General features: G+C 36.5%; 2 protein-coding genes across 3 annotated transcripts in view; both read right to left on the reverse strand.

The window, feature by feature from the left end:
- Window positions 1-3,766: 3,766 nt before the first annotated feature.
- ADPRS (ADP-ribosylserine hydrolase) lies at window positions 3,767-15,521 on the reverse strand. The gene is made up of 6 exons (XM_072420193.1): window positions 15,300-15,521; window positions 13,523-13,616; window positions 8,958-9,165; window positions 7,972-8,156; window positions 6,688-6,788; window positions 3,767-4,482 (listed from the first exon to the last, which is right to left on the reverse strand). The coding sequence occupies exons 1-6, from the start codon at window positions 15,448-15,450 to the stop codon at window positions 4,184-4,186; spliced, it is 1,038 nt and encodes a 345-aa protein (XP_072276294.1). The 5' UTR covers window positions 15,451-15,521; the 3' UTR covers window positions 3,767-4,183.
- A 1,488-nt stretch (window positions 15,522-17,009) lies between these two features.
- Window positions 17,010-24,040, reverse strand: part of TEKT2 (tektin 2) — a 30,471-nt gene continuing 23,440 nt past the window's right edge. Inside the window, exons 6-10 of one of the 2 annotated variants that reach the window (XM_072420156.1) lie at window positions 23,825-23,939; window positions 22,246-22,353; window positions 19,241-19,384; window positions 19,045-19,124; window positions 17,010-17,336 (exon numbers count right to left, since the gene is read on the reverse strand). In XM_072420156.1, coding sequence (XP_072276257.1) covers window positions 17,123-17,336; window positions 19,045-19,124; window positions 19,241-19,384; window positions 22,246-22,353; window positions 23,825-23,939 — 661 coding nt within the window. In that variant the 3' untranslated portion in view covers window positions 17,010-17,122. The remainder of the gene's footprint in view (window positions 17,337-19,044; window positions 19,125-19,240; window positions 19,385-22,245; window positions 22,354-23,824; window positions 23,940-24,040) is intronic. The other variant, XM_072420165.1, reaches the window with a different exon arrangement.

Below are 24,040 nucleotides of genomic sequence, written 5' to 3' on the forward strand. Positions count from 1 at the left end.
TTCAGTTCTGGATCGTGGATAGGTGCAGGTAGAGGAGTAAGAGGGGATACTTGCCTCCAGAGTTCTGTTGCATACCTGGAAGAAACTTGTAAACTTTGTAGTCAGTTGTTCACTTCAGGTAATTTAAGGTTACAATAGTTCTGCCTACAGCTAGGTACTGCAAAGTGTCTGCTATTACTTTATCAAACCCTCTTCTCCATGCACTGTATTGATTTAATCTTACATTATTAGGATTCACATCTGTGACCCCTTGGCTAAGCATTATGCTCACTGCATTAATGTCCGAGTCTCACTTTCCCTACACCTATTGAGGGAACATGGACTGTCACCATTTGTGGGTACTCTGGGCTAGCTTGCACATGTATCTGTCACTGGGACTATGTGAAACTAGAGAGAAGAAAATGAGAACCAACCAGGACTTGCAGTGATCAGTCAGGATTGTTAGATTTTCCACAAAATGAAAAGTAGAACCTGCCAAAATGCTACTGACAACTATAACTTTGCATTCATTTTTCTTTACTTAATTTTTAGACCAATGAATGGTTGACTGTGGTAAAGTAATGTAACTCTGCACAGGGAGGCATTGAGCCTGATTTACTAAAGTTCCTTGAGACTGGAGAAAATAGGACTATAAAGGGTGAACCAAGGTGAGACAACAAACCCGGAATAAATTCTTCACATTTGTTTGCTATAAGGTAGCTAATTATTTCATTCCTTGACCAGGTCAGAACAAATAATAGTGAGTATTATGTAAAGTCAAATACAATTGCAGTTGTGCAATTATGGTTGTGTGGATTCTCCTACAGTAATAACAGTCATCTATTATATTTTTTTTCTTGAGGAATGTAAGTAAAGGCCCACCATTCCCCAATGTTTCCACATGGCTGTAACAGCCAGGTATACAGCAGTTTTCAGCATGTAGCAAAGATAATGAAAGCTGAAGAATGCATTATTTTAAACTGAAGCATAGAACTATTCCATTGTGAAGGTCTCTTTTGAATAAATAAGCAAGAGCATGCAAAATTTTAGGCTACACGATACAAGTACAAGGCAGATTGTGTGGGACATGTAGCTCATATCGGCAAACACATGTTATGTTCTTTATGAAGAGACTTCTTAGGCCTGCAGTCTACATTCTGCTTTAGAGTTAAGGCTTTTAGTATATGCCAGATTTTTTACTTTATATGAAACAAATGGGAATGAGGCATGTCTTCTACACTAGTGATCCTAAAATGAGTCTGCATGTGGATGTAATCTGTTCCATTGCTTGCCTTTTATTTAAATTTTCCTTGCTTTCATGATATGCCAAGTAAAAGGCTTGTCACAGTTACTTAGTAAATGTACAATGCTATGTCCATATTACACGGGTATATTATATATATATATATATATATTTATATGCGGGTTCTTTAATGCAGAAGAGACAGGTGATGGCCCTTTCCACAAAAAATAAGTTTACCTGCCTGATCCTAATTCTTTATATACATTGTCATCTTTACTTTGACCTCTTCCAGGTGTTAGATCTTCACCCATCTTGATCCTCCATGGCCCCATGACCAAACGTAGCTCAATCCACCTAAAAAAAATCTATCCAAAAAAAGGGGATTGCGAACAACAAGGTAAGCATGTTTTATTGCAGAACAGACATTGTTGCTTGTTCCATATGCATTAAAAATCCTGCTTGCACATTTTTTTTTAATTACATTTTTTTTATTGCTAAACTGTAGCTCTGCTTTAAGCAAACATTTTCATCTCAGAAGAGTTGGGAGCAAAATACAGTATCATTTAGTATAGGAAAAAAAAGGTTCATGGACTGTAATGTCATTTGCAAAAAATGAGATTGAAGCTCCCATGAAACAGACAACAAATTCTGCAGCTCTGTCCAACAAGGTGAGCTGACACGGTGCACTAGTAAAACAATGATATTTAGGTAAGAGGAACATGATAGAGATTAAGTTTAGTTTTGGCTTGCTTTAAATACACTAGACTTTACTAAATTTAGAATAGTTTTATTGCACATCTAACAACATAGAAGATCGTTCACATTTTAGCCTGAAGTCTTGGATAGAGGTTATCTAAGTGGTTAAACTGCGTCACATTGGTTACATGCATCTTATGTCACTATTTTTCCGTAGGTGGGTTCAGTTCATTGACAAATGTTTTTTGTTAAACCATGTTAAGGAATTTTTTTAACCAATTTGTCACAGACAGCAGTCTTTCAAGTTTTATTGTATTACACAAAAACCAAAATTAGTCTAACTATAAAACAGAATGATGTTGTAAAATGAAAAAAGCTCATGAAATGAGTTCTCAAAACCAGTTAATGCTTTTACTTTTGAGAGAGCAGTCGGAGCAAAAATCACTAGAAGTGACAACAAATAAACAAGCCATTTTGTGATTTATTGTAAGTGGCATCTTTCCCACTGACCCTCTATAAATATGTTGAATAGAGTTCCCTGAGGTCTGAACATTATTTTAAGGGTTCCTTGGGGGTTAGGATGGAGAAGGCTTTTCTATACAGGGCATGAATAAAAACAGTCCAATGCATTTTTCATCTGTTCTAGAAAATATAATAATAATATAATAATTTTGAAGAATTGCAAACGTAGATTGTAAGCTCCTTTGGGCAGGGTCCTCCCCTCCTCCTGAGTCACTGTCTGTATTTGTCTTTCATTTGCAACCCCTATTTGATGTATAGCGCTGTGTAATATGTTGGCGCTGTAAAAATTCTGTTTATTAATATAATAATAATAATAATAATATTAATAAATATGGTATTTGAAATTACTGTGCCAGTACTTTATAGAGTAGCCTAAATAAAGAAGCAATCTTCCTTAATATAGTTTGGTCCCGTGTAAAATTTTTCCCAGATTTTTTTTCTAATTCAGTTGAAAAGAACACGCAAAATTAGCTATGTTATGAATGATTATGAAGGATCCTAGAAGAACGATTTCCTACCTTAGTACTAAACGGTTTTAGTAAAAATAGGACCAATCAATTAAAAAGCAAGAAAAACTAACTAAAAATCAACAGTCCAACTTCTTATTTAATATTTACATATACTGCGTCCTGATTACTTACTATAGCCAACTATTCCCATTTTTTATTTTCTATCTAATTACAACTGATCGGCCCCTAAGTGTGACCTAACCCAAGTTAACCTTCCGTAATAAAGACAATGACGTAATATTAAACATTCTATGCTTGAGACAAGCAAGGATAATTCTTGTTTATACAGCGGTTTCTTTAGACTACAGTAGCTTTAATAGTAAGAAAACTATGTGGAAGCAGTTGAATTTCACTGTATAAATATAAAATATTATGATTATATAGACAGAAGGGAAAACAGTGGTGCCAAATGCCAGTTCACTCAGCAAGTGGAAAGCCATTGACACCTCAGCTTTTGCACTGTACCTTGTAGCATTTTATAGCAGGCCACCTAAGCAGCACACACTTTTACTGTCATAGATACGCCATTCCAGGATCACTGGTATATTATAATATTCCTATTCAGATGTTGTATTTCCATTAGGCAGAACAAGGTGTATCTGGCAGGTAATGTTATTTAGACTGGACCAGAATCTTCCTTTGCATGACTTGGAAGCAAACTGCATTTTTTCTGTCCACAGCCTAAAATGAAACAGTGCTCATATATCTCCTCCACACTGTGCATGCTGCTTACTTAAGGGCAGCCAAAGTGCTGCTAGTAACCTTAGCCAATCAACACGTCGTAAGATTTATAACCAAAGTCAAAGCACTCAAATAATTCTGCAGTGTAAAAACAAAATGAACCTTTATTTTTGGAAGGGGAAAAACTTTGTCATTGTTTATTAAAGTAAAAAAAGATAAAATACCACTAGGTATTATTAAAAAAAAACGTTATCCTTTTCATTGGTAAGGTTTATGAAGCCATAAATTGAAAGACCGCATGATTTGCTTGCTGGGCCATGTCTAGCCAAACTTGTGAAACTTGCACATCCCATTTTTTGGATGGATCAGTCGTTGCCTAAATCCAAAAAACAACCAATATAAATATTGGTATAAATTAATACCAGTACTGGCAATAAATCTTACTTTAACAGAACCAGACTGGTAATTGTAACATCAAGAATCAGTCTTAATGCTGCTTTGAATCAAATTAAGTGCAGTGTAATGCAACATATCCTGAGGTCATTTCATGAATTCAGGATGAAAGGCGAGAGAGGTACAGCTGATGCAGTTCTTCAGCCCATTTTTCTGCATCTTTGTAACCCTCGGATTTTAACTTCCACTTATGAGGAACTTGAGACTCTCCATGATAGGCACCTGCAATGGCTCCAGCCATAGTAGCAATTGTGTCTGTGTCTCCTCCTAGCAAGAAGCAGTAAGCAAGAGTGCGTTGTAAGCTATTGAATTCTGATGGAAGGTCTTCCACTGGATCCATGCAGCGCAAGAATGAGTATATAGCAGTCGGAACGGATTCCAAAGCAGCAATTCCATTACCTTGAGGATACAGTAAAAACAATTATAATGTTATATATTGAATTGGAATCAGGATTACAGCTTTATTCAAACATTAACAACAGTTCCCCTTTAGTAAAACAAAAACTAGAATTTTTTTTTACTTTCAACCTTGCCAGAAAAAAATCCATAATAAAGAATAAAGGAAATATTCTGTTTCAACAGAGGGTTTTAGTTGCATACATCTGCAAATACAAGAGAAAACCACAGTGCCACGTCGAAGCACCTCTGAAGAGTGTAAATCTAAACTATTCAAGTGCCCCGCTATGCAGCATATACACAGAAATGCACAAACAAAAGAACAGAACAACATACAAATGAAACACTCCCATACTCTAGAAAACATCAAAATATACAAAAACAAAAATTACATCAATACCATAAGTGTTATCAGGATGGGAACCAAAGGTAATAGATACACCCAATACTAGAATTCTACTACAATACTACAAAAAAATATACCTAGATATCAAAGGTATCAAATTATTATTATGTATTTAAGGAGTGTTCAAAAAGCCTGGCTTAGGAAGGTGAAAAGGAGGGACTCAGTTTAGGGAGATAGTCGGTCACAACCTGATGCATCACTAGCCAACTGGTCTGACTTCCTAATGGGGGGAAACACAAACTGACTGGGAGTAAGGAGGTTGGGAGTTGGCAATTTATGCTCAGCAGTTCTGGAAAAAGGCTACGGAAAATGAAATACCTTTGAAAGTGCTAACAGATACTATCTATTTTTATATAAAAAAAAACTGCCAGCCTTGATTGCAATAAAAACCTAAACTTTGCCTCCATTGCATAGGGCACCCAAGGAGACAGTGGTGAAGTAATAATTTTTAGCTCCTGCCAGGAGATAGGCTTTAACTAAGAACCACGTGTCAGGTTTAACATTTCCACCAAAGCTTGGATACTAGAATATTTTTTTTAATATCATTATTATACAGTATTTATATAGCAGTGACATATTACACAGAGCTTTACAAAGTCCATTGTCATGTCACTACCTTTCCCTCTAAGGCAGGGGTGTCAAACTCTGGCCCGGCACGTACTTTTTTTGGCCCCTACAAGGGGGAGTACAATGCCGCTACTACAATTCCCGGGATCACTTGTGTCTCTAGACCAGCAGCCTCTCTGCCTATGCGTGACCCCGCATTTTATAGACACAAGTGATGCCGGGAATTGTAGTAGCGGCATCACTCTATGAGTGTCTATTGAACAGCAGCCTATGCTCGAAGCCAGCTGAGTTTATACTGACAGGTAAACTCAATAATCAGAAATTATCAGGACTATTAGTATCAGGAATTATCATAGAGCTAGTGCTAAATTATTTGTTTTACCGTGCCAGAATGCAATGTGAAACCAAATTAATGCAGCAATTCATTTGGTTTCACATTGCATTCTCTGGCAAAGTATAACAATTAATCTCATTAAGAAGAAACAAGAACACATGAGAAGAGCAAGCAGTAATATGCAATGAATTGATCTAAATTATTTAGATCAATCCACTGCATATTACTGCATGCTCTTCTCATGTGTTCTTGTTTCTTCTTAAGATTAATTGTTTTTTCAATAAATTTCAAGTTTGGCCCACGACTTGGTCTAAGTTTTTAATTTTGGCCCTCTGTGTATTTGAGTTTGACATCCCTGCTCTAAGGGGCTCCCAAGTCCCTACCATGGTCCTATGTCATTACTACAGGAAGCCAATTAACCTAACTGCATATTTTTGGAATGTGGGAGGAAATCAAGTACCCAAATACCCACGCAAACATGGGTAGAACCTACAAACTCCATGCAGATAGTGTCCTGACCGAGATTGGAACCTGGGACTTCCAAGACCAGAGTGCTAACCTCTAAGCCACTTTGCTGCCTATTTAGCTACAGTTTCTCAAGAAGATAATATCTAAATGGGATAAATTACATAATGAAAAATCATTACATTGTGAGCCTCTTTGAAGGGCAGTTAGTGACATGACTATAGACTTTGTAAGGCATGGAATATGTTGGAGCTGTATAAAACAAGGATATATTATTAGTTACTACTATATATGAATATATCTATAATTTTGTGAATTAAACAACTAAAATTGGAAAGCCAAGTCCTCACTTTCCCTAAAGATGACTATATATGTTTTTAAAACAATATATTTATTTTGCCATTCTTTCTTTTCTAATTTTTTAACCTATACATACCCAGATGCTCCACTACATCCTCCTGTGGCACACATCCTTTATCTAAAAATTCCTTAATCTTCTTTAGTTTCTTGCAGTATGGAAATTCACCCAGCTCCAATCTGTAATTAAACATTTCTTATATCATTAAAAAAAACAAAAAGATGAAACCAGGAAAGATCCTTAAAGAACCTTAAAAAACCTTTACATTACTTTTAAGAGAACAAAAGTCAAACATGTTAATAAATTATATTGAAAGTTGACCTCAACCAGTTTGTGAATTTAAGTTCAGTTTAACTGACACCAATGGTCTTTTTGGCTGTCTGACATTTTTCCTACTGACCATCACACTAATGAACTGTGAGCTCTGGAAATTGTAATTAAAGTAATTACTAATCAGTAATTACTATCCAGACCTGAAAACATTTTTAAGGGGTTTCCCCTATGGTTAAAAGATTGATAAACACTGTTATACGTGTTAGCACTTTAGCATCTAGTTCTATATGTCAATGAAAGAGTCAGCTGGCTTCTAAAATACCTCAGATATTTCCCGCAATATTTTAGTGAAATCTGCAGAAATACTGCAAGGTTTTCTTATATAATTACAGTAGTACAGGGGATGTGTAATTTAATAATGAGCGTGTGAAATAAACAAAGTTCATCTGTTGTTCAAGAGTAAATAATGGTGCTCGTTAAATAAGGAGCCACTTTGTCTCAAAGCAGGAAATACTCAACCCAATATAGACAGCATTCAGCCCAGTTCTGACCCCCTACAACAGGCACCTACATAAAAAATGTAATGCCCCCTCCCTTTAAAACAGGTGATTTGTGAATGTAAATTGAAATTGTTAGAAAAACAAAAGACCACAGTGTTTTGGCCCTGAGGCCACACAGAAAAATGGCGGCTTAGCATTTGTATATCTGCCTTTCAAGCATCACAGGTATAGATATTCTGCAGCTTTACTGCCCCACATCTTATACAGGTATTGAAGACTTCCCAGGTAAGTTGAATACAAGCAGTGAAGTGCCACAATCGTCTACTGAAAGTTCTGGATTGAAAGTCATTGACAAGAAATAATAAGAATAATAAAAGTATTATAAGTTAAAGTTTTTTTTGCATATGAGGGAAAAGCAAATATGAGTAAAAATTAAAATAATCTACTGCAGGGTGTGCCTGATCTGTGTTTAAGCAAAACAAACAATTCAAAGTAGCATTGGCATGAAATAAGGCCTTTAACTGAATGGGGAAGTTAATTGGAATATCTTATTAAATTACACAAACATATCACTAAGAGGTCTACTTACTCCACTGCATCAGTTCTAGACTTCTCATCACCTTCTACTTCAGTCATGTGATCCAGAAGATGGCTGATGAATGAATCCCGACTCTGCTCTCCTTGCAGAGCATAGTGCACTGCCAGTGCCTGAAGGATCGCTCCATTGTAACCCAAAGAGGAGGCGTGAGTAAGTTTTGCACTTGTTTTAGCAAACTGTTAAACAAAAACAAAAAGACAAAACTCTATACTTTTATTGTACAACTAAAAATATGAGTTGCTCTGATCCTTAAGTAGTCCACTGATTGCTGCAAAGAAGTAACTTCTCAGCTAAGTTTCTTTCTATTAGGTTCTAGATTGCTACTAGAGTCAGGGGAACTTTTTTCTTTCCAGTTTACATGTATTCTGCTCAGTTGTTCATTCATTTTAACTATGAAGTCACTAAGCTATAATAAACAACATTTAGCGCCCATTCACACATTGAACATTGTTTTTAGCTTGTATTGAAAAATATTGTGTTGCTGCCTAATTTTAAGCCAACACAGAGCACCACAATGCACAACAAAGTGATGCACTGCAAGACACGTGATTTTGGGGTGGGATGTAAAATGAATAGCAACATGCATATACTGGGCATAGTGATAAAGAGGTAAGAAAAGAGCTTTTCTGCTTCTTTGTAATAAGGTGCATACTTTTAAAGTCAGTAATCTGACATAAGAAAACTGAAGTCTGATTTTTTTTTGTTGTTTTGTATGAATTACTAAACTTTACTTTGGCACTGATTGATTCAGTATATCTGGCTGTGTTTTAAATATACAAGCTAACATAAGAAAAGGTTTACAGGGTTTAAAAGCATAATCCTAACACGCCTAATATTCAATTATCCTATTAAACCTATCTTACCTAAGCTTTTCCTGCAGCTAAAGCATGGATCACAGCAGATAAATATTGTCCTTTAAATTTCAACAGGAGTTCAAACAGATTTTGAGATTTACAAATTGTAATAAAAATAAGAACCTCTATAACATCAACCACATTGGAAAATGCCAAAGGAATGGCCACGGCTCTCATTGCTGCTCCATTTCCATAAGAACCCTTCCCATTGAACTGCTCCTTGGCTGGAGTGAAGACATTGCTGAATTCTCCACTGCAAAGCTTCTCAAACACATTGATGACCCCAGCACCATATCCACGGTCTGGCTCACTGAAGTATTCCTTGGTAAACCTGTAGATTGAAAAATGTCCAAAATATTTAAAGAAACACATATTAGATTATCAAGAAACAATCAATAGACTGATCTCAGATTGTATTATTATGATATACAATTTAATACTATGCTTTATGTCTGAAATGAAGATCTTTGTCGGATCTTTAAACTGATGAGCTCCTATTAACATAGTCACTTCTTGTAATAGTCTTTTCAGAAGCTGTTTCCCTTTGGTTACGTGCAAAACTTGTTATACTCATTTCTTTACTTGTTTTGTTGTTTACATTTTTACTTGAAAATCAATAAAAATATTGAAAAAAAAAAAGATAAAATAGCCTCTTTCCCCCAGGGGTCAATCCTAGTACTGGGTGACTCCAACCTTGCTCTAGATCAAGTCCTGGATAAAACTAGTGTACCACGGTACCGCTGCCCCTGTAAGAAGAGTTACAGATTTTCTCACCTAAAAATTAAAACAATATAATTTGATAGATATATGGTGTGAGCTGAATCCAACTGAACAAGATTATACCCTTTTCTCGGTAGCGGATAATCAGTATTCGCATATTGATCATATATTTCTTCGACCACACTTGATACCTATAGCCAGTAAAGCTTCTATTGTGTCGGTCCCTTGGTCAGACCATGATACTGTGGTGGTGCGATTGAGGGGTCTTAAGGGTTTACGAGCAAGTTTCAAATGGAGACTTAGGCCCTAATTCATCAAGCAGAATCGGACGCTCGCTCGCACATTCGTATTCGCGATCCCAAATCGTACGCCGTCGCGCAATTCAGCAACTGAAAAAGCTCGCGGCCGGATCATTGATGAATCAGGGCCTTAATGAGAGCCTCCTACTGAATCCGCTAATAAAATCAGAAGTAGAAAAACTGAGTGAGAGATATCTTACAATAAATTGCATAGAGATACTTCCCTAGCCATCAATTGGGAAGCGCATAAGGCATATATAAGAGGGGAGTTAATTAGATTAGGGTTAATTAGACTCGGGAAAAACTTATAGAAACCAAGGTAAGGGACTATCATACTTTACAATTACGTCATAAGTCTGACCCCATTTTGGATTTACGCCCCCAAACTGAATCCCTATGTACAGAGCTTAATTTGATGCTCACCACAAAAGCTGAAAAATCTTACGGTGTGCAGCTCACAAATTTAATACATGGGGGATAAACCTGGGAGATTGTTAGTTAATAAATTAAATCCTAGACCCAAAATGCTTACTTTTCCTAAGATTAAACTGAAAGATGGAAAATTAACCCGGAACCCTGAAAAAGTCCTTGTGGCCTTTGAAGAATTTTTTAGCACCCTTTATAGTAAACAGCAAAAAGCATCCCTAAGTACTATGGAACTTTTCTCAGGGGAATTCATTTGCCTAAACTCAAAAGCCAGCATGTGGAAATTTTGGAGAAACCTTTCACTGTCAAAGAAGCGTTTAAGGCCCTTACATTTTTTAAATCCAGTAGTGCACCTGGTCCAGATAGATTATTTTATGTATATTATCAAACCTTTGGTCCTTATTGTTTCCTCAATTGGTTGAATATTATAACTTTCTTAAAGAAGACAACCTTTTGCTTTCTGAAGCTAATCGCTCCTTTATTAGTGTTATTCGCAAACTTGATAAAGACGCATCGGATGTCGACAATTTTACACCGATCTCTCGAATTAATTGTGACTTGAAACTAATGACTAAGATTTTGTCAATTCATTTAGCCTCCTTTTAAGGAGATTATTTCTATCCGCACCAGGTAGGTTTTAGGCTCCATAGACAGGCTCCTGATCAGACACGGCGCACAATAGACCTGTCTTTTACAAACAGACTGGGATGGAGGACAAGAGGGAAGCCATGCTGCTAGCCATTGACCTTCAGAAGGCATTCGACAGTGTCTCTTGGTCTTACCTCTTTAACGGGCTTTGGGGAATATTTTGTTAATCTTTTATGGGCACTATATGATAAACCAATGGCCAATATCTCATTAGGAGGCTTTCTCTAGTCTAATAATAAAGTCAAGGGAGGTACTAGAACCAATGGCGATAGCAATTCAGGAAGATCAGAATGCCAGGGGAATAAGGAGTGGCAATAGGGAGCATAAATGTGGCTTATTTGCCGATGACATTCTTATGTATATTACTTCCCCCCACATAACATTGCCTAATCTTTTTAAAACCCTCGATACCTTTGCAGCCTTTTCGGGCCTTTATGTGAATAGTTCCAAATCTCAAACCCTGAATATTAATCTCTCTGTTCATCAGCTCTCCTTGGTTAAGGATAACTTTGATCTTTCCTGGTAGGAGAACTCTCTACAATACTTGGGGATACAACTAACTCTTACCTACCAGTCCTTATTTCAGGCTAACTATACTCCCTTACTTAAAAATATCTATTCAGAGCTGAAGAATTGGTCCATAGTGCCTCCATCTTGGCTAGACTGGATAGCAACTATTAAGATGAACGTTCTACCACGAAAATTGTATTTATTTTGTACCCTTCCCATTCAGGTTCCATCCTCGGTCCTGACATCTCTTCAAGGTAAAATTATGAACTTTATATGGGGAGGTAAACGGAGTAGGATTCAGAGGAAGACAATGTATGCTCCTCGTTCACAGGGGGCCTGGGAGTTCCTCATGTTAGTAACTATTATATAGCAGCTCAAATCTCACAATTGTCAATCTTACAATTGTGAATCTTGCATGTGTACAGCGCCCGTTGTCCATCGTTCGAATGACGGTCCTGGCGGTTCCATGGACTATGAACGATCATAATGGAGGTGAAGGGGGAAAGCGCGCAGCAGGGTACTGATCAGTTGTTCTCCCTGTCCCCTCTCCATGCTGTATGTACAGCACTCGTTCATGCATTGTGCAGACCTTAGTCGTTGGAAAAGGATCTTTCACGATCATTTCCATCGACAATTATTGCAGGTGTGTACCTAGCTTAGGGGTTGTTCAAGGTAACCTTTTTTATGTGAAATTCACTAAAATGAACTTTGAAAGACTAAATATTGGTGATTATTTAGGAATTAAGGGCCCAACACAATATGAATTGAAAGGTATGGTTTATGTAAAGGTATTTGATAATTTGAAAATTAACACTCTCCCCCTCTTTACACCTCTTTTTATACTACATAGATTTAATTAAATTATAAGTAAAGGACCCTAAACAAATTTGAAGTATTCTCAAGTTTACTATGCATATTTCTGTTTTGTTCTTTTTGGTTTGAGAACACATGTAAAAAAAAAGCCTTATATTTTGTAATTATTAGTACGGGGGATAGGGGATGGGAGGAAAATAAGGAAAAGGGATAAGAAGACGGAAAAACAGGTAGGAAGAGGACTCCAAATTGGAAAACAATGATGCACCACGTACCTTTGTATTGTTTAGTGTTGGTAAAGATGTTTGGTTCTCCATTTATTATGTAGGAATTTATATTTTAGTATTGTGTTACCTATAAAGGATAACATTTTGTCTATATGTGTAAATGTTTGTAAAATTTTCTTTTCTTTTTTTACTTGAAAAATAATAAAATATTGAAATACAAATACATGTGAAGAATATCCATTTCTATTGAAATTCTTCTGCAAAGAGCAACTGCTTACTGCTTGGGCCCACAAAGTCCAGTACATGCTGCAAATATCTGTTTAGAGTTTGAAACAAGTGCTCTGGCCAGCCTCACCATTCTTCTGGGGGAATCACAAGACATACACTGGACAAGTTGCAAGTCATTGTGATTGCGTTTTATTCTGATTTTTTCAATATAGTGTAATGCTTTAGTTCTTCAATGTTTTGTTATCTGGCCAAAACATGACAGTGAGAGTTTTCCTCAAAGCATTTATTCTGCATTTATTATGCCTCCCCAATGCCCGAATAATTACCATGTTATTAAGATGTTTAAATACTAATGAATATAAGTTAAAGTCACAGTGCCTCTGTCAAAGAAACAAAGTGTGGCTGCCAGAGGCACTGAAACCACAGGCAGCGATGTAGAGGGTGCAACTGATCAAATATACCAAAATCAAACAATTTGGCAGTCAACATCCAAACCCAGATTATTACCAAGCAAAAAAATTTCACACCAAATAAAAATAGAAAAAGTGACAGCAGCAGCTGTAATTTTTCTATATTTATTTGAACTGTTTGTGTGGCCATTGGCAGTTATTAAACAATCAGATCTTGGCTAAAAGCTTGGTGGGAGCTTGCTGAGGACTGCTATGTGCCTCAGTGTTGACAGAAAGAAGCATCATAAAAACGCCATGAAAGTCACATACCCAGGTGAAACCTATGCTGTAAATGCTTTATCTCTTTCATGATTTCTCAAATATACCTTTTATGTAAATATACCTTACTAATATAATCTTTACTATACCTGTCTGCTAGATCTTCTGCATTAAAATCTTTTTTTTCTAAGAAAGACTGCACCATTGATCTTGTCATTGCTGTGTCTTCTGTGTATGATAGAACTGCCAACAAAAACGTAACAAAAACATGGGGGTTATTATGTACAATTATTTCATGGTTACAATCAGTTTTTAAAATAGAAATAAATAAACCTTATTTTATCAATATTTTTGAAGCAGCTGTGCAGGGTTCAATTTAAAACTTTAATTCATACTTTAAATACTAGTAACCAACTATGTACATCAGTCCAGGTGTTACCAGGTAAATGCTTATATTCGCCCAGATTTCAATTGTTTACCTAATAACCGCCACGACCTGGGGATCAGACCCACTTTTACCCCTACTGATCCCCCCCCCCCCATCCCCCCTAACCCCAACAGCTTCTCTTACTCCTAACTTATTAGTGGTCAGAGCAGAGAATGTGGCATCAGGCAAAGAATAGAAATTCCCTATCAATATCTGATTAATCCAATATTGATCTGGAATGCCCTGATTTCCAAAAGATGAGGTTTACATCAAATCAAATATCTAATAGTAATAGTAATCTATTCTGTATAATGGTATTATATACTGTATTTAATACATCTAACTGTATTTTATTCCATATATTATACATCCAATAAAATTCCATTCTGTATATTATATATCGAATAGTAATCCATTCTGTATATAATACATCTAATAGTATAAAATTTCATATATTATACATTGAATAGCAATCTATTCCATATACTATATATCTAATAGTCTAAAATCTTTTCTGTATATTATACATCTAATAGTAACCTAATCTGTATATTATATATCTAACAGTTATCTATTCTGTATATTATACATCTAATAGTAATCTATTTTGTATATTATACCTCTAATAGTAATCTATTTTGTATATTATACATCTAATAGTAATCTGTTCTGTATATATTTAATAGTAATCTATTGTGTATATTATACATCTAATAGTAATCTATTGTGTATATTATACATCTAATAGTAATCTATTGTGTATATTATACATCTAATAGTAATCTATTGTGTATATTATACATCTAATAGTAATCTATTTTGTATATTATACATTTAATAATAATCTATTCTGTATATTATACATCTAATAGTAATGTATTCTGTATATTATACATCTAATAGTAATCTATTTTGTATATTATACATCTAATAGTAATCTATTTTGTATATTATACATTTAATAGTAATTCATTTTGTATATTATACATCTAATAGTAATCTATTCTGTATATTATATATCTAACAGTAGTATATTCTGTATTTTATATATCTAATAGTAAACTATACATCTAATAGTAATCTATTCTGTATATTATACATCTAATAGTAATCTATTCTGTATATTATACATCTAATAGTAACCCAGCACTATACATCAGAAGTATAATAACTTCCCCTTTTGCTGAGTGTACAATTCTCTTTACGATTACACAGAGCAGTGTCAGCAGATGTGCTGTACTAGGCCATGGTGCCCGGTATGGTGCCCGGTATGGAGGGTGTGCTGCCATATACCCAGCTGATAAACCCCCCTGGGTGTAGCTGGCATTATACCCCCAGCAGTGCTACACACCGATCACCTTCGCTCTGTAATGAAAGTGAAAGCAGACCTCGGTGTCTCCATCACATTAAGAGGAAACAGCTGCCAGTCTCCGCTCCCGGGACACAATAGTGATTGTATAATGTTCCGGGGTCACCCCTCGCCTCAAGCAGCCCCTCACCTCTCTGCTTTCCATCTTTGTCCAGACCGTCCAATACTCGCTTTACATAGGAAGTCACCACGTCCAGTCCCTCAAACATGGCACCTATGCAGTCCCCCATCAGCGCACCCAGCAGAGCCCCCCGGAAGCGGTGCACAGGCACCGACATCATGACAATGACAGCCCACCAAACACAGCTACCAGCCGTGACAGTACAGAGCGTGACAACACTGTCCCGGACCTCACACAACCAATCACAGCCCTTCAACTCATCTGTATGCAGGCGTGTTTGTGTGACAGCAGGCGCGTATTGGAGGAAACGAATCCACTTAGAAAGGGTTCACCAATGAGCCGGAGAGCGTTACACGAATCAAAAACCAGGAGGGCGGGATAATGCGAGACTATAAAATGCTAGGTGAGCCGCGAGCTGGGTGTAGGTAGTAGTTTGTAGGAATAGGTGAGTTGGTTGGAAGGGCCTCAGATATAGAAACATGTAGTGTTTTTACACGTTAAGGGAAATAGTTAAAGAGGAACTAAACTAAAAACTTCCAGAAAAAAAAAAATACTTATCTTCAATCCCGCAGGGCAGTCCGATCCCTCTGGGTGTGTTTTGGATCTGGCCCCGCATCGTCCTGGCATCCATCTTCATCCTACGTCACCCGACCCAGGGGTGAGATTGGATGACATAGGATGAAAAAAAATTTGCCAATCACACTGCGCATGTGTGAAAAGGCACCCCCCACGAAAAGAGATGCTCGGGCATGTGCAGAAGGAGCACCCAAGAGCATTCTGGGATGCCTGACATTGGTATACCTGGAGGCTTTGCGCTCCCATTTATTCTCGATCGCCTAGGTCAAGCTAGGTAAGGCAAGCAAATGAGATGCACAGTATGTGAGAAGTTGTAATGCCTCTCCAAGATGTCTAAGCTTGCCCGCAATCACAGGCAGTTGAACATCCATCATAATGCTACTTTGAAGTGTACAACACTCAGCAAGCTAGGTAAGACAATTGTACTAACTGTGCAAAGCGGTCATACTGCTCCAGGTTGGTCCACACAATCATAGCCAGATGAACTTTCAGCAACAAATATTACTTCATAGCTATGTGTTATATACTTACCAAGCTGGTGAAGACGCCTAAATGAGATCCTAAGTGGAGTGGAACACTCAACAATCGAGGAAAGGTAATAAAATATGATCCATAGTGTAGGGAAACTCCAGTTTGGTCCACATTTGTACGAAATCACAGCCTTGTCCTTTTGGCTAATATGAAGTGTAGCCTTGCTGCTTTGAATCAAAGTGGGCTAGGGGTATTCACTCTTATGGGTTGTCATATTATGACCTTATTGTCATGCATCTTTGCCTCATGAATCACACCAATGCTGGAGTAAAGCGGAAGTGTTGTGTCAGGCCTTGGTAGGTAGGTTAATTATGCCATGCCATGGTGACTAATATACTGTTGATGACTTTAGCACAGAGACAACTAATCTAAGCTAAATTTAACATTCAAATGAACAATTTCTTATTGATAAAATATGGCATCAGTTGGTTTGTGTAACATTTACCAAATGACCTCATTTCTTCTCTGAAATTTCTTCCTACAATAAATGTCATATATAAGCTCCTAAAACCTTTGACTGATGAATCTTTTGTTAAAGCTGCATGTTCACATACATTTTATCCTATTCCTTTATTCAATTAATATTTTTAAACACAAAGATGAATACCAACATTTTTCAAACTTCAACTGTTTATTGTGAAGTTGTGTTTATATCGTGTATCAGCTTTTTTAATATATTGCATGAATACAGACAAATCAGTAAAATTGCCATTCCTTTGTAAGGCTCAAGCTAGTTCCAGCTGTTTACTTTTTAAGGGTGATAGATGATGATTGGAGGTTGGGTTGAAGGAATCCATAGTTGGAACATACTTCTCCATAGGCATAGTGAGCTTCCGGCGGGTATCAATGCATTTGTTGTTCAAGTTTAGGGAGTTTTCTTTACACTTGATATCTGCTTCAATGCGAGCAAGATGTTTGTAGAGGGCATCCAGTGCGTCCCTGCAGAAACACAATAATGGTGATTGCACTTATGTTCTTTGCTGACTTTAATTTTACATTTTTACTAGACTAAGCTTCTCTGCAACATGCAAAGCCCTAATAAATTAGTCTTAAAAAGAAAGTTTAGTGTATTATCAATAAGCAGATCATTTAATTTCTTATTGCTATGATTATTTAAGAAAACAACTTTAACTTTCTTAGCTAGGCTGAAAAAAGACATGTCAATCAAGTTCAGTCAACAGATAATCAATAAAAAACCAAGCATATAGATAACCTTACATTAACAGTTGCTCAGAATTAAAAACCTTTATAAAGCATGGTCCAATATGCTTCAAAAAGGGAAAAAATTATTTCTGAATCGGATATTTCTTGGATCAACAGTTTACTTTTTAAATGTAATTAAATGTTTTATTACTTTTAAATGTAATAGCCAGTTGTATTCTGTGCATTGAAAGATGAATCCAGCATTTTTATGTAACCAACTGTGTCGGCTAGAGCTAGTTTCTGAGGAAATCTATTCCACATTTTCACAGCTCAAAAAAAAAAAAGTCCTATTTGTACCTTCTTTTCCCCCAGCCACAATTATCTTCCATATGTTCCCAGCAATGATAGAGCAATTCACACTCTGGCCCAAGATCAGATCATACTTAGCTTTTCTCTCCAGTCTGGCTTGTGGTCAACTGTTCTTCAACTTCCTTCAAGTGCCTAATCAGTTTACATCCCGACCTTGCCTCCCCCAGTATTTCTTTAGCAGTGTTACTCCTCTCTCATATTTAGATTTCACTAGGTCTCCTCTGTGCTTCCCTGAACCGTAAGCAGTTACAATTCTACCTCACCAATCCCCCATCCCCAAGTCAACTTATTCCCTCATAGCTTGCCATAATGGTAAATATGGTCCAACAACATCCAGCTACAGATTGTCTGATGGGCAGTAATACATATCAGTGTTACATAGATGAATCAAACCATGTAGCCAAAAAGAACCCTTTATGACATGGTATATAGTTTTTAATTGCATCAAGGTAATCTTTTTAATATAAAGTGTATTTATTCCGCAAATTCACAACAGAGGCACTTAAATTTTAACTCATTTTCTATGACTGTTGAAATGGAATTTTACCACCTACCAGCCCACTAATGTAAACAAGTGACCAACAATGTAGGGTACATTCTTCCTCCCACTCACCACCTTTTATCATGGACCAGCAAAGTAATTGTTATTCTTCTTCCGGCTGACCACCGTTTCTTACTGACCACCAATGTAAGTTGCATTGTTATTACAGCCTTTTAATGTAAGGTTCAAGCGACCACCAATGTAAAGGGCATTCTTCTTACAGACTAACTACAAGGGGCAAACAGTTTGCAATATTGTTTTCAATAGATTTTTTAAAAAATGTACAACAATACAATGTGGAAGCAGTAATGTCAACTCCAAAATGTATACAGTATTGTAAAATAAACAAAGAATGTATTGCTTGTAACAGGAAGTAAATAATTATGATACCAACTACAGTACTTAAAAACCCAGGTGAATCCCACACAAACACACAGAAAACATGCAAATCAATGCAGATAGATTCCTCAGTGTAACCAAGAGATGCTAGATCAGAGTGCTAACCACATCTCAAAAATAGGCTTTTGCTTTTCTAAGCGCTAGTAATGATTTAATAGTATAATAAAAGAGAAGTCAAACCTGGAATTTACTTACTGTGACTGAGCCAATTTTTGCTTTAATGCAGTGATGGTGCCCTCTAGCTGCTGGACCTCATCTGTCAAACCATACTGTACCTATGATTTAAATAAAAAAGAACAAAGTACTGAACCTAAGACTACAGGCTTCATTCTGACAACATGCACAAATAGGAATAAGTAATAATCCTCTTAATTAGGAAGGCATATAATACCTGGTCCCTACAAAGATCCACATTGGGTCTATAGGTGCACCTCTCAAGGGGTATATGAGCTAGGTTTAGAGGTCCAGTCTTCTCTCTAAGATCACTCTCCAGACGTCTTATGTCTTCCTCCAGTTCCTCTATTTCCTCCTTAGTCTGTAACAAAAACAAGACCAATACGGAAGTAAAGACATATGTAAATGGGGGGGGGGTTACAATAGTATCTTTCAGGGATCTCCTATTTCAGTGAGCAAATTATAACTCCAGAGTAAAGTAATTTTTATTTAACTTGTACATGCTTCCTCCCCTATGGATTTCGTACTAAATTACAAAGAAACTGAACGCTAGAAGCTGTGCCAAAACAAAGCAGATTGCAAACGAGCAGGCACTAAAACTGACTCCATCATTGCCATCCTATTGTGGTCTTCTTCTGGGTCCAAAGTCTTCTATACGAGCTGGCAACAAATGATAGAACTCCTGGGCAAACACACGGAAGATACTTTGTATCAATATTTATGTACCATCAGGCTAGGTCTATGCCAGCGGTGTCAATCTCAAATACACAGAGGGCCAAAATTTAAAGCTTAGACCAAGTCGGGGGCCAAACCTAAAATTTATTGAAAACATTGATGAAGTTTACTACTTCATCCATAACTAACAAAAACAAACCCCTCTACACACACTTTAGGGTTGAAAAAACTAATTTCTGTCTATCTATGCAGCCTGTGTGTTGTTCATCCTCTCACATCACATGTTTGTCTGACACTAAATATTACACTAGAAAGTCTCTAATAGATTGAAACAAACACAATGCCCCTGGTAGTCAGGCACCATGTGATCATGGTGCCTAGGCTTTGTGTCACATGATGGCAGTACAGGAAAAATGTCTATGTAATGCATGTATTGAAAATGATGATGTGAGGTGGTAACGTGGGCGGGCTAGATGTAGTTAATTTTCAGAATTCTTTGGGGGGCCAAAAAAAAAAGACATCAAGGTTTATATTTTAAAATAGTTTATAGTTAAAGTTTATTTAAAAAACTATTTAGAAAACATATTTCACAAAAGAAACTATAATTATTCCCCCTGAAATTCTCAGACAGATGGGTGTATCACTTTAAGGCAGGGGTGTCAAACTCTGGTCCTTTTTTTTTGGCCCCAAAAGGAATCCTAAATATGAACTGCAGCTAGCAAATAGCGCCGCTACTACAACTCCCGGCATCACTTGCGTTATATTGACTAGCAGCCTGCATTGAACTGTTTTATAGACATAAGTAATGCTGGGAATTGTAGTAGCGACACAACTAGCATCTATAGACCAGCGGCCTCTCTGCCTTAACGTGGCCCCACACTGGACTGTTTTAAAGACACAAGTAATGCCGGGATTTTAGTAGCAACATCACTCGCGTTTATAGACCAGCGGCCTCTCTGCCTATGCGTGGCCCCGCATTGGACTGTTTTATAGTCTCAGGGAATTGTATTTCAGTGAAGAGGGAGCTCCAGCCACTCATAACATTAATCCCTGCATTGGACAGTTTTCTTGACGCAGGGAATTGTAGTAGCGGTGCTATTTTAGTTTCAACTTTGGCCTGCACCTTTGTCTAAGTTTTTAATTTTGGCCAAAAAAAAATGACTCGTTCTGCCATCTAGTGGCCAATCTCAAAAGTGCACAGCTGTCACACTAGTCACAATCACAATGCTATCTGTTTAAGTGAAAATTATGGGGCTGATTTATTAAAGTTCTCCAAGGCTATAATTTATAAATAGTGCCCTAGGGGAGAATTGTTTTCAGCCAACTTACATTATTAGGAAGAGCAGTAAAGCATGTTCATTGTAAATCAATGAAATTCAGGAAAGGCAAACTAAGTATGTAATACCCAAAATATGTAATAGGAAAATAAAGCTGACCTCAAGTACATATATAATTACAAGCTGTACACATAAACCAGCTTTTAGGAAATGTGCACATATAGATTAGAGTTTGTAAGGGCTTGTGCAAATGAGACAATGCTTCAAACATGTTACATTTGTAATACATTGTGATACTTTAAATTTTTTGCAGCATTTTGAGGAAGAGGAAGGGGGGATGAATAAATCAACAGGCTTTGGCTTTTAAATGCAAGGTCCACTATAACAAAGCTGTGATTTCTAAGGTGGTAAGGACCATTCATGGTGTCACTAAGAGGAACACAGTCTGCTGTCCACATTCTGAAGTAGCACAATGTAAATCCCAAGCAAACTAAGCAGCTTGTCTTTGCACACAATTCCCTCTACAAATATTGGGCCTGATTTAATAAAGCTTTCCAAGGCTGTAGAGGATACATTTTCTTTAGTAAAGCTGGATGACACAGAAAACTTGGAATGGATCTGGTCCAGGACTGAAAACATTTGCTAACAAATAGCAAATTACATTTAGAAAACCCATTTCAGGTTTGCTGGATCACCCAGCTTCAGTGGGTGATCCAGCCTTTGAGGGCTTTATTAAATCAGGCTCATTAGTGCATTTTTAAAAGAAAGTTCATACTAAAGGTTAGTCACTGCCAAATTTTTTGTTCTAATCTGTGGCCACCCCAGGAGATCCCCAGTTCATTTACTGTTCTGGTGACAGTGGGCATCTGCAATGGAAACCTTGTGAACACTCCTTTCCTGTGCTAATTACAAATAGTATGTTTGTACTCTTTCAGTCTGATGTTGTCATGATCTGAACCAGCCTTTATTGTGTGTTTCCATATGACAGACCAGTCCCTATCTTGAAGCACTTTTATGTTTGTACAACCTATTGCTGATTTGATGCTATACGTCTAACCTCACCACCATATTTTCTTTGTTTTCTGTAAACTGTGCAATACACTGTTTTCGTATGCCATACCTGTCCCTCATTTTCACAGTTTTTGTTATTGTAATTTGAGTATTTAAAACTTTTATAACATGAAGAATGGTATTAAAACTAATAGTATGTTTGTGATGCTAACTATGTTTATTTTGTAACAGAATAAAATGTCATAAAAAACAAACTCACATTTTTCTCTTGCCACTTCAGTTCTTTGTGAGCTTTTTCAAATTCATGGATCCTCTTTCTGTAAGCAAATTCCACAGCTTGTCTCTGAGCATCCAGTTCATTCTTAGTCTGTCAATGAGGAAAGAAGTTTAAAAATGTATTCTTTCACAGATTATTATTTAAATTCTACATGTTAGAACTTCACTATTTACTAAATCAGACCTAAATTCTAATTTAGCGCATATCTTAACCATACCAAAAAATGTATTTTTTTCACATATTGGTTATTCTTTTTTCATTTGGTTTGGAATATAAACAATTGTTTACCCAATAATTGTTTACAAAGGGTGACACTGTCCCTGGCAACTATCAGCCAATATAAATATTGTCCACAATTAAAGTTATCTCTAACTGAAACCTTGAGACCTTCAGAACAATTTCTAGTAAGCCAAAAAATAAACAGCAACACTACTAATAACAACAGAGGAAAAAACACAGAAACGTTATCTCACCATATTTCAGGCAGTATCCATAACTAGATTTTTTTGCACTTTTACCCACATACAACAGAAGATTTTTTATGGAATATTTAACAGACCAAAAGACAGTAGATAAGAATAGCTAATTGTTTAGGTTCCCACCTTGAGATCTACTTTAACCAATTTGGAAGGGGGGTTGGGCTAATAAAACTGATCATTCTAGGTAATATGAGGTAATATTAAATCATATGGTGCAGCTGAGTTTTCGTTGGAAATAAAGACTTTGCTGATTTAAAGGTCCAAATTAGCTAACAAGTTTTGCTGTTGTTGCATATACTTGGTAAATCTTTGTGTTGATTGTTTAATCCTCTTTATGACTTCTTCAGGGTCAAAATAATCAACCAAAACAGTGCAGCATTTTCCTAATATAGCTGACAGATTAGTTTAAGCTAGCTTTGATATAACTGCTCTCCCACCAATGCCTACCTAATTGACTGCAGTGAAGCTAAATTTAGATTTTTTTCTGCTTTAAGATCATATTACTGCTTTTTTAAGTTACCACATAGGTACGACATTACTGTTGCAAATTTTAAAAGGATCATGTTAAATTTCTTTTTTTATTACATACTATTTAATACACAGGTTATCTTTGTATTTAAAAATGGTCTGTTAATGGCCTCTGAGGAGTATAGATTGTATATATTTTCATCTGGCTTTGAGATAATGCACAATAATTTGCCTTTACTTATGAAAGTCTCCTAACAAGAACTGCATGTGTTGTTGAATGCCACATATAAGGGTTAAAACTATGACAAACTGACTTAATTATCGTTAATTTAGCCAAATCTCTTCTATATGATACAGTTTATGCGGGCCCAGAAAAAAAGCACCTAATAAAAAAAACAGAAACAAAAAACAAATAAAAGGAAACACATTTTGTGTGGTTGTTTTGCTGTCCTCTTCTAGTTTCCATGAAACAATGCAATTTATTTGTAAGGCACTTTATTAAAAGTGTCTACAGACTACATTTTCAGTGTCTACAGCCTTACAGTTAAATACAGAGCTGATGGTGGTTAAAGGCATCAAACTGATGCAAATAGATATTTTAGAAACATTATTACCTGTGCAATAGTCAAAGCAATGGCTTCTCTCAACTGGGCAGAGGCTCGGACCTCGGCTTCTGCTCTCTCTTTGTTGTAATGGCTAAATTGTTCCCATTCTTGAGGAGAGGTTGTCCTGAGAAACAATAACAATTTACCGTATTTTTCGGACCATTAGACGCTCCGGACTATAAGACGCACCAGGTTTTCCCACAAGGGAAAACAAGAAAAAAAAAA

The sequence above is a fragment of the Pyxicephalus adspersus genome, chromosome 1 (genome assembly GCF_032062135.1).
Source record: "Pyxicephalus adspersus chromosome 1, UCB_Pads_2.0, whole genome shotgun sequence".
Lineage (NCBI taxonomy): Eukaryota > Metazoa > Chordata > Amphibia > Anura > Pyxicephalidae > Pyxicephalus > Pyxicephalus adspersus.

Coding starts and splice junctions, on each gene's coding strand:
- ADPRS (XM_072420193.1), bottom strand. CDS start 15,450: ATGATGTCGGTGCCTGTGCACCGCTTCCGGGGGGCTCTGCTGGGTGCG. Junction 6,789..7,971: donor TCTAGAACTGATGCAGTGGA/GTAAGTAGACCT, acceptor GTTTAATTACAG/ATTGGAGCTGGGTGAATTTC. Junction 4,483..6,687: donor GGATGTAGTGGAGCATCTGG/GTATGTATAGGT, acceptor TGTATCCTCAAG/GTAATGGAATTGCTGCTTTG.